Raw genomic sequence first — 11,857 nt, forward strand, 5'->3', positions numbered from 1 at the left:
AAGTGATTTACCTTAATAATTGTTGATGTAATGACAATATATTTTGTAATGGAGTTGCACAAAGTTCCAATAAAATGTTAAAAAAAACTATTATATCATGGCTATAAGGCGATCATTTCCGCTTAATGAACCGGTTTTTAAGTACTTGGTACTCTTATCTGCTATGCAGTAAGGATTTTAAGAACACCAGATAAACTTCAACTTTATTCTACCCTAGGACAGTAACCAACTAACGATAATCTTAATGCATAGGGATTAATGATGAGTTTGTTGTGAGAATGGTGGAGAATATTTCAATTGTAATATATTAGTATTGATTGAACTGCTTTTTTAGGACTAAAATAATGTTGATTAGAATAATGTTGCGGTCATGATAAGGTGACATGTTTTAATTATCGCTAGTAAAGGAAAGCTGACTCAGTCTACGCTCTAACTTCTAGACATCACAGTGCTTGTTGAAAATCAAAACAGGCTAGTAGAAATTTAGTTGTGTATATAGTGAGGCTAGTGAAATTTGCAACTGTTATTTTTATTGCATACTTATTTTCGCTATTGGATGATAACAATTATTGTAAAGAATTCCAACAAAGGTACTAAGAAATTTAATACATTGTAGCAAAAACTGCAATGCCACTTGCATCACTTTAAAAACGATGGTGATTGAGTAGTAAAAAAAAAGCATTTACTAGGATGCGAGGATAGTAAAACTAACTATTTGACATCAGTATATCAGTATTGATCATGGTGTTGGTGACATAGATTTATCATAGATTATTCATTGCTACTGGTCTGATAAATGCAATTATCATACCACCGTATTGATATCTGCCTGATATAACGTTGCCGGATATATTTTTGTATATTATGGTCAACAGGAAGTTCTTATATCAGTCATGTGTGGAGGATGGTCATATTACTCGGAATCAACTATAAAGTAATCATTTTTAGTAAAATCGAATCAGAATCAACAAAACAAACAATTTGGTACCAAGATGTAATATATTTTAAACACAAAACGCAACACAAACAGCAAAATAACATCTTTTTACAAATATTAAGCGCGCGTGCTCATGGCGTCATTATTGACACGTCAAACAATAAAAGTCATATTCTTTCCCGCTAAAACTGCAGCTTTTTAGCGATGTTTTCATTATTTCTTTAGTATCGGGGACGTAGAGGTATCGCCTACAAGCCTCGCCGTTATATTATTCGTAGCCTTGCCTGATATATTTCAAAAAGATCAAACAGTAACCTGTTATTTTATATATATAAGGTCTCTTGATACACATTTGACTTATGTTCCAAGCCACATTTCGAGCGCTGATTAGCCTGCATGAGTTCAGTGTGGTTACTTAATTGCCCACATCACTTCATCTTGACCGTTACTTGCGATACTGAATTGAGTAGGGGTTAAAGTTCCCTCTTTCGACCCAAGTATACAGTGTACAATGGGCCAATAAAGGCATCAATTTCGTCACTGATTCATGAAACGCGCATTTACAAGTGACCTGTATGCGTATTCGGGCCTGTGTAGATTTTCCATTAGCGAATCTCTGACGAAAGTTCGAATCACAATTTCTAGCCAATTCAGCATGTAAGCCAGAAAGTAGACCAAAAAAAACATTTCCGTACTGCGCAAAAACCATTTGAGATTGAAGGGAAGTCAGGGTGGGCCCTTGACCGGCATGTCATTCCGCTCGTGTTGACACCTTGGACAGCTCAGTACACTCATGTGTTGTGTTTCTATTGTGGCTCTTATTTAAGCACTCTTTTGTACATATACAGTATCCTAATATATTCAGATACTAGGGCCCTTGTTGCACTCATAATTTATGTTCTTAGCAACCTTAATGGCTGATGTTGGCCTGCAGCTAGTTATGTGTGCCTACTTGGTGGCCCACATCACTCCGGCTTGACCGGTACTTGGGTTACTGAGTTTATTTTTGGGATGAAAGTCCCCCACCCCATCCCACCCCACCCCACCCCATTTAATTGCAGTGTTCAATGGGCCAATAAAGGAAATCGAAATGTTGTCACATTTTTTATTGTACGACTTTGACGGTAACAAAGCGTGTGTGATTTTGTAGTGATGAGCACAGCATGACGACAGTGCCGATCTGCACCTTAAGCATGTTTTACGTTGCTGGTAAAACGTGTTAATTTGGTGTGACTGGATGAGAACAACATAATATATATCTGTTCGAAAATCTGTATATGTTGCTGTTGTTTGCATCTTTATGAAAACGTGCTTGTCTTCACATCTGTTGCATATTTATGACGGAAACAAAGCGTGTCCTTTGTGTGAAGTGATGAGTAAACACGATAACAGCTGTGTTAGCATTTCAAAACAATATGTGCAGACATGCAATGATTTCGACTGTAAAACAAACGTTCGAAAAGCTCGATATTGTGCTATTTTAGCATGTTATTAAAACAAGTGTCGATCCGCATCTGTTTTATTTGCAATTTTTTCACGGTAACAATGGGTGTTTGTTTTGTTTAGTAATGAGTAAAACGTGAGAACAGTTCCAAAAGTTCGATATTTTGCTGTTTTTGCATCATAATAAAAAAGGTTTTGCACCTTTTTTATTAGGCAAGTATCTAGTGAAACATCTTCTTCAGTGTTTATTATTATGCTTAAACCAAAATATACCAAAAGGTTTTCTCTGTCATAAACTACCACATGGTTCTCTCCCAAATAACTAACCACAAGCTTCTCTTCCACCTTACCGACCACAAACTTCTTTCCCACCCTACCTTCCATAAGCTTCTCTCCACTCTACCGACCATAAGCTTCTCTCCCGACCTACCTACCACACGCTTCTTTCCCACCCTACCGACTATAAGCTTCATCATGCCCTACCAACTACAAGCTTCTCGCCACCCCTACATACCACAAGCTTCTCTCCGCCACTACCTACCACAATCTTCTCTCCCACCCTACCTACCACAAGCGTTTCTCCCTTCCTACCTAACAAAAGACAAATTACCTTCCAAATTGTTCTAACCCACATGACCTACCAAAAAGTTTCCTGCCACATTATCTACAAAATGGTTCTCCCCAACATAACGTACACAACGGTTCTCTCCCACATTATCTACCACAGTTTCTCTACCATATACCGAACCACAATGTTTGCTCCATACTTACCACAAGGTTCTCGTTTATATAACCTAACACAATGTTCTCCTCGTAATGTCCTACCACACGGTTCTCTCCCACATTACCTACCACAATGTTCTACCCTACATGACCTACCAACCGATTTTCTTCTAAATTACTTAATTACTTACCACAATATTCTCTCCGACACTACTTTCCACAATATTATCTCCCGTATTACTGTACAAAATGCTCCTTCCCACATGACCTACCAAATGTTCTCTGCCATATTTCTTACCAAAAGGTTCTATCCCAAATGATCTACAGCAAGGTTCTTCTACACATTCCCTACCACAAAATTATCCTAAACATGAACTTACACAAGGTTCTCACCCATATAACCTACCGCGCGATCATTTTGTATAAAAAAATTCTTATGCTATGACGCAGTTTCAATTTAGGGAATGTTACGATTGTTACTGATGTATTGGTGTTGTTTTTCTTATTTACTCACCGTGCTTAACTAATTAATGACCACTAGCGGAATAGGATTTAATCAATTACGGAAAGTAACCCCTGTATCATGCCGTTTTTATTTGTACTTACACATCTTACATCACACAATTTTTGACATTTTATGTTTATCTTTACACAACATTGAATTTACATAATAATTGTTCATGCGTGTAGTCTGATTACTCATGTATACATTTTTCTGAACCTGAATATTATAGGACGTGTACACAAATATTATAATACCTCGATGCAAAACAGCTATGTGATTTTCGACCGATTCAAAACAAATGGACAGTTGGTAAGGGAACAATGAGTGCAGATGGTACATTGGTACAATGAAAGATCTATTATCATGTAATAAATAAAATAGAAAACTTTTTAATAAATGCATTAAATCTTTGGTGACTGCATGCGCTTTTGCGTGGCTTGCAACCGACAATATTTGAAAATATAGTGACTTAAGTAGAAATATACCACAATCAGCGGATTGCATGTTTGTCTTGACGCAACACTGAACCAAGTTTAATTTTACCAAATGGGATTTAGGTTAGTGTTGCTTCAAGCCAACACTTAACCCATAGAAGGCAAGCATGAAAACATTTTGAACTGAAATTAGTCAGTCGGCTTAATGTTTGTATTCAAGTGTTTCATGTACGTGACTTAACATGGTCTCTATCTACATGCAACTATCTTCCTCGTCTGACAACTTCGGATTTTCGGCCTCACTTAGGGAAGATTAATCGTACCTTCGTATGCTTGCGGGGTCGTTTTCAATCACTAATAAGCCTGGCATTCCATGATAACTTACATAATATTCATGTGGTATGAATCTACGTATAAATAAAGTACAATGGTTCACAAGTGGTAAGGTTCAGACGTATTATGATAAATATATATGGAAGGTGAAGGTTGAATTAGCTAATGTATACATTCCGTGCATGTAAAAATTAGAAAAAGTAAAACTTACAACTAATAGACAATGTATACTGGTTATATTGCTCGTTATATAAGTTAGATTGAAATATCTTAAACACAGCGATGAACACCACTTTAACAAACATAATTATATATTATTAACATACGCTATTATTGCATAAACAAATCACACATACCGAAATAAATTAAAATAACATTGAAAACAATATGTCTTGTTCATTCGAAATCGACAAAATATTTCGATTATTTCATATGACGTCATACAGTTCAATGTTGCGTTTTACATATGCCGCACTCGGTCATCATCAGAAATAACGAGGCTTTACCTTCGGATAGGCAATTTGCTATTTAAAATGTGTTTTTACAGTGGATTAATGTAAATTTGAAATGCAGCCGCGCAAAGTAAGAAATTAGAAATTATTTTGGAATTTACTGGTCGTGACGGATAAATATATCGTCAGAATAAATCATTGTTTTCATAGATGTTTCTTTCGTACAGGTCTTATTTCGTTCCAACTAAATTTTCTAAAACGTATACTGCTAACATATTGTCACTGAAGTATTTTAAGCATAGAGCAGGAACGTTGAAGGTACATAAACACTTACATTCACAACATAGTCTTTTGAAAGTGTTGAGTAAATAACCTTAACTTGACGTTGCCAATAAAATAAAGCTGTTGTCAAGAGAGTGCAGATGGTAAAATTTGAAAAGTGGATTGAAATATCCATTGCCTTTATTCCTGCATGCATGTGGAAATTGGTGCTTATTCAGTTCCCCATTTATGCTTGAAAAGTCGTCGAAGTCTGGAGAATGGAATTAACTGCGGGTGGACCAGTTTATGGATATGAAAAACACATAATACGGCTTTAACGACACGTGAATCGCCTTATTAATACACGATGTCTCCCGTTCAAGCCCTCCTTTTGCCAAGTTTCTGCACCCCGCCAGAGGGATTATAGAAAGATTTTATGCAATAATGCTGGTTCCATTCAAATCTCTACGCGGAGGTTGACCCGGCCTGAGTTATGTTACTCAGCATAAGTTGTGTTACCCGGCCTGAGTTATGTTAGCCGGCCTTAGTTGTGTTACCCGGCCTGAGTTGTGTTACCGCCCTGAGTTATGTTACTCAGCCTTAGTTGTGTTATCCGGCCTGAGTTATGTTACCCAGCCTTAGTTGTGATATCCGGCCCTAATTATGTTACCCGGCCTTAGTTGCAAGAATAATCTTATGGACCACTAATAATCTGTGTCGAGTGAACATCAAGACGTGTTTGTACCGTTTTAATTGCATCATATAAGATTTGAAAACCTACTCATCTGCGTTCATTAAATCTACACATGATCTTATACTGCTTTTTATGCCGAGTATTAAAGTTTAATTTTCGCGACTGCCCTAAAATCCGCTACCCTATCAAATTTTTCGCCTTAAAATGCCACCTTTTCAAACTTATCGCGTAAAATACCAGTATTTTGTTTCTGTTTATTAATTCAAATCAGTTCATTTACACAACTGCACATTCCTATTGTTATCTAATAAATATGCAGTTGTAATAAATCAAATTGCAAAAAAGTATTAATAACAAAAAATACTGCCGTGTGTTATTAAGTTTAGTTCTATTGCTTTTTACCGTCAACAGTACAATGAGCTGATAAGGTTGTAGTCTGTTGGCGGTGCACAAACAAACGGGAAGAGGACAACGACAACGAGCGAGGCATGGTATTAGGGAAGATAAGCCTGGGTTATGGTTAGGTTATGGTTAGGGTTAGGGTTAGGGGTCGGGTTAGGGTTAGGGTAACTGCTAACCCTAACCCAAACCCGACCCCTTACCCTAACCGTTACCCTCACCCTAACTCTCTAACCCCCCCCCCCCCCATGCGCATTACAAGACCATGCCTCGCTTGTTGTCTTTGTCCTCTTCCCCTTAACCCTAACCCGACCCCTAACCCTAACCCTAACCTAACCATACCCCGGGCTTATCTCCCCTAATACCATGCCTCGCTCATTGTCGTTGTCCTCTTCCCCCAACAAACTATTGAAAACAAAAACTTGTCTCGCATTCACGCGTTATTGTTGCGGTCCGACAAATGCACGGATGTCGGCAAACACACGCCGATGTTACCTTTTTTTCTGATTGGCTTGACGTTTATGTAAGCGTCTGTTTTCATTTATAGGAAACGGTTACCTACAGATCTGTCCGTAGTTTTTAATTGAAAAAAAGGAGTAAATATTGTTCATACGTGTTTTATATACTTTAAAATGACAGAATTTCTATTAAATAGTCGGTCAGTATTTGAAAATTATTTAAGTGAACATTTCGCGGATGCCGACATATAAGTACATTATGGTATTGGGCGCAGTTGAAAGCGTTAACTATATATGTTATGGTTCGAACGACGACATGAAAGTCTGCTTTGCTCAGCGATAGCTCAATTGCTTATTTACCTAGTTGACACTGGTTCGAATCCCTGCGGCAATCATATTTAATGATATTTAAAGAAAAGCGAACATCTATGAACAATTCCCCTGAAAACGTGGGTGGGAACGAGATTTTTTATCGTGAATCAACAACTTGTTTCATAGATGCCATCTTTTCAAGAAATTCTTCCTAAAATGTTTAGCAAACTGTTTTCATTTTTAGTTATGCTTTTTAAGAAGGTGAATCTCGCCGTATTTGATAATGTGACAACTTACTTGTTCAATGTATTTATCAATACGGTACGTTTCTATAAATATTTTATACGGATAAATAATTGTCTTGTTTCTCGCAGAGGACTTATGTGTTTTAATGGCTGTTATATTATTACCTATGTGTTGGCAAGCATACACCTCGCAATTAAGGGCTTCAAGAGAGGGGATCAAATTAAACTATTTTAATATTAATCTGTAATAATTTGAATAATTTGAGAACGGATGCAAACCTTCAGAACCTTCAAAAAACAGCGTGCATTTAATAATTCGCTAAACGTGGTCGGTAAATATAAGAAAAACTACAACACAACAACAACAGCGCATTGTTCCTGCCTGTTTAAAAGAAAAAGAAACGATCATAACAGTATTATGAAAAAACAAAACAGCACGATAAACGAACAAATAATTTGACCTTAGTTTCCAAATGATAAAGTCGTTCAGTCTCGTTAATAATGATGTACTGATAAGGCAATAACCACCTAGTACAAATATCTCAAAGGAGCCTGTTAAATTTGTGAGAAATATTTATTTCATCTTTTCAATAAACAAACAACAAACAGATCTGTAAGGATCTATTTTTCTCAAAATTAAAACAAGAGCATACATAAACGTCCAACAAATCAGTAATAATATTGACCTACAAACATTTACCTGCTCGTAAAAAACCTTACTCCCTTGATGTTTGTGATTTTTCCAATTGATATAAGATGTTTTGCAATATCTCATCAGTTCTTGTTTCATTTATTTGCAATTATTCTTTTAAAACATCTTTTCTTTTTGATACCCATTTAGATTTTCATTTTGTCATCTGTTCCTTTAACATCAGCATAACGTCCCTGTATCTTGTCAACAGACTTTTACAGCCGTAGACGCTTTGATTAGCTGCGTGTAGAGACTTTAATGTTGCTTTTTTTCTTAATTTTTCTTATCAAATGCCTAACAAATGTTTATTGACAAATATTTGGTGTATATTATGATATTTTCAAAGTATTTGATTGTTAACAAAACAAAAATGCATTCATGCGTACCATCTGAATGATGCAGTTTGAATGCTCATCTTCATTCCTGATAATTAACTCTAAAAAGCCTTCAAAACAACACCATGCACATAGAACTAAATGAATTTGTTGTTGATATTTGCGTTGTTTTGAAAAGGAAACCGCAGTAAAAAATGTATAATAACAACAGACTGGTAAATGTACCCTGTATTCATCTCTGGTGTTTTAAAAAAACTGTCACGGGACCCAAAAAGTCAACGTCAGTAGGCGTTTTATGAAGGAGAACAGGAACGCCGAGTAGGTTTTGTTTAATGTCTTTGCTTATCGTCAAATAAGGCATCCATAAAGCTTGCGATCGATTAATCACGCGTTGTGTGTGTTGCTTTGGTTTATGAGAACACTTCGACACAATTCCCATTGTAGAAGCAAACGTCAGTAGTAAAACATAGAAATATTCGGTGTTCACGACAATAATTGCTCACACAAATGCCTATGCGTTACCGGACGAGCATATATTACATATTTATTTGCATAAACGAACGAAAATATGTACCAGATAATTAATATACACACGTACGTTTAAAGAGTATAAACAAATATGGCAAAAGTCAGTAGTGCGTAAAAAAAAGGCAAATGTCAGTAGCTAAAGAGGACGCACTGAAACCTTTAAACTAGGAACAAAATTAGCTACAACCTGCTTTAATTATCGGTCGCAATGTAGCAACGTCTATTTTGTTTTATTAGATGATAGACCAAAATCAAGAGCTTTTTCTGACGAAAAGTTTGAAAATATAGTTTCTTATAAATAAAAGTTTAACGGGTTGACCTATTACCTTCGGACCTGGGAGTCATGTACAGGCTGTCCTTTTGCCAGATAATGTACCAAAATCCACATAGTAAGCTTGTTTCCTCAGTATATACACCGTGAACATCAATTTAAAGCTTGTTAAAATTGTGTTTTTAACCTCGTTATATTATGTTCTTACTATCAAAACTGCATTATATGTTATTATAATAATGTAAAATCATTATGATTTTAAGTAAAGAAATTGAAAAATAAGTTACCGAGAATCGAACCCAGATATTGAACACATTACGACAGAACCATACATTATGTAAAAGCTAAACTGTATTTTAAACGATGTGTGTGTAATACACATTTATAATTATTTAAAACAAGAACATGTCTTTATAGCACAAATCTTGCTTTTTCGACGATTGGCACTGCCCTGCAACTTTTTAACTCGGCATATATATTTATTGGCCTCTTGTCCGCTAAATTTGGTGCCATAAGTTTGTTTTGTTTTAAAAGAAAACACGTTCTAAACAAGAAGCATGGAAACATTTAATCATGAAAAGGTTCGCTATCGTGTTCAATGCCTAAACACAATCACGAAGAATTCAATAATATCATATTAACCCATCGTCACCACTAAATCACGTGACACCAACTGTTTTTCATGTTGTATTCTGTATAGATTGTTCTTCCTTTTGAAGGGTATTGTTTCTGTTTTTTTTATTAGCAAACATATATCTACGGTGTTATTTTCATTTATTGCATGCATTAATATCACTGACAATGCAGCACACGAACTCTTGGCCTCTAAAAGAAACGTCCTCCAAAGGGGTAACCGAAACCGTAACCGTAAGCAGGGTAACCAAATCTACCGCCGAAGAATGGTGGACGGAAACCTAAATTTTAATTACATGTATTATAAAAGCACTAAAAGGTTTATGACACTGAGAAAAAATTTCGTCAATGTTATCTTTAACGCATAGAAACTGGGTTTATTACTAAAAAGTTGTTAATCTTTAAATTTAAGTAATTTTAATAATCGAATGTATGAATGTAAATAATTTTGAAAACACGACCTTCATAAAAATATAAAAGTGACAGAAACACATATACAAAATACATTGAAAACTATTCTGTAACTTTCTTCTTACAACATCTGAATTCTTAGTATTAAGTTAACAGCTGAAAGTCAATGTTTAACTGATTACCGTATCCGCCGTATCCGTATCCTCCTAAACCTCCTCCTAAACCTCCCTCAAGCAGGCCTCCCAGAACCAAGCCTCCAACAAGGCCTCCCCCAAATCCGCCTCCCTGCGCGTCAAGGCCGCCAATAGCCGCGAACAGCACGGCGCCTATCAGCAGCAACGCTACTTTCTGATTAGCCATTGTATTTCGCGTTGTAAAATATCGGCTTCTCTGAAAAATAAAATGTCTACATAAATATATATTGAACATGAATTTAAAAACAATTGCACCTGGATTTGTCGTATCATTTGTTGTATGAGCCGTTTGATTTATACACTTTTAAATGTGTTATATGTCACGGTCTGAACATGGTCACGTTAGGGGAGAGGTTGTGGGGCGGCCCTGTTAGCTCAGTCGGGAGACTGTTAGCGAGGTGATCCGGGTCCCAGGTTCCCGGTTTATATCAACATATAACAATACAAACAATGCAACAGCAGCGAAATAATGAGCAGCACAGTATTATTTCAATATAATAATAATAATATTTATTATTATAATTATTATTATTATTATTATTATTATTATTATTATTATTATAATTATAATTATTATTATAATTATAATTATTATTATAATTATAATTATTATTATTATTATTATTATTATTATTATTTTTATTATTATCATTATTATTATTATTATTATTATTATTATTATTATTATATTTTATTTATTATTATCATCATCATCATCATCATAACAATAATAATACTAGTAACAACAAAAAAAATGAAAATAATTATAATTATAATAATAATAATAGTTACATGAAATACCTGCAGATATATGTATATATAGCTGCTAAATGGTGAGCACATAGAAATGGCGTCTAGCCATCTGACTGCCGCTTTCGTGTTTGAAAAGTTTCGCAATCACGTGCTCGTGGGCATAAACGGTGTTATCAAGAACTATAACAATGGTCGTTAAACACTACCAATACTACTACTACAATACTAAAACGACTTGACTGTGCATACTAAAAGTTAGGGGCTTAGTACTTAGAAGATTTAAAATATATAACTTTTAAAATATAAAATTGTGTTTATTTATCCTATGACATATATACACTAGTAAAGTATGTGTTGGTATCTTCAGTTTGCTTCGAACAAGTAATTGTTGTATGTACTGACTGCATAAGTTATCGTTTATTGACATATTGTTTATAAATAAAAATGTACCAACTGACTTCAAAAGTCTTACCTGGTTTTACTCCGAGTCCTCTAAGTTAAGTCCAACGCGTTTGTTCGGTATATAGGAGGTGTGTCACTATTTATAGGCACGGTCACGATAGGCGAGCACTAAACGACGCGATCCATCACGCAAGTAATGACTTCGAACGCCTCGTGGTGAAGGTTTTGTCGCCCGATTGATACAATCAATAACAAGTTATTGATCAAACCTGAAATGACACATTGCTTTAAGTATTTATTGTCAAGTCAAACTATCCATCGTCTCTACAATATTTAGTTTGGGACAAACCATACTTGACTTGTAATGGTTAGTGACTGGCGATAACTGTAAAACAAAAGTAATAAAACAACACATTGATGGACTTTTAACCAACCAAACCCGA

The 11,857-nt window shown here is 35.4% G+C and overlaps 1 protein-coding gene across 1 annotated transcript; it reads right to left on the reverse strand.

The window, feature by feature from the left end:
- Positions 1-9,778: 9,778 nt before the first annotated feature.
- LOC127840989 (acanthoscurrin-1-like) lies at positions 9,779-11,544 on the reverse strand. The gene is made up of 3 exons (XM_052369463.1): positions 11,485-11,544; positions 10,248-10,455; positions 9,779-9,935 (listed from the first exon to the last, which is right to left on the reverse strand). The coding sequence occupies exons 2-3, from the start codon at positions 10,423-10,425 to the stop codon at positions 9,847-9,849; spliced, it is 267 nt and encodes an 88-aa protein (XP_052225423.1). The 5' UTR covers positions 10,426-10,455; positions 11,485-11,544; the 3' UTR covers positions 9,779-9,846.
- Between the last annotated feature and the right edge of the window lie 313 nt (positions 11,545-11,857).

Source organism: Dreissena polymorpha, chromosome 8 (assembly GCF_020536995.1).
Source record: "Dreissena polymorpha isolate Duluth1 chromosome 8, UMN_Dpol_1.0, whole genome shotgun sequence".
Lineage (NCBI taxonomy): Eukaryota > Metazoa > Mollusca > Bivalvia > Myida > Dreissenidae > Dreissena > Dreissena polymorpha.

What these genes read in the sequence shown, in the direction of transcription:
- LOC127840989 (XM_052369463.1), bottom strand. Translation starts at nt 10,425, where the DNA reads ATGGCTAATCAGAAAGTAGCGTTGCTGCTGATAGGCGCCGTGCTGTTC. An exon ending in ATACGGATACGGCGGATACG is followed by an intron (nt 9,936 to 10,247) that starts GTAATCAGTTAA and finishes ATTAAAATTTAG; the next exon opens with GTTTCCGTCCACCATTCTTC.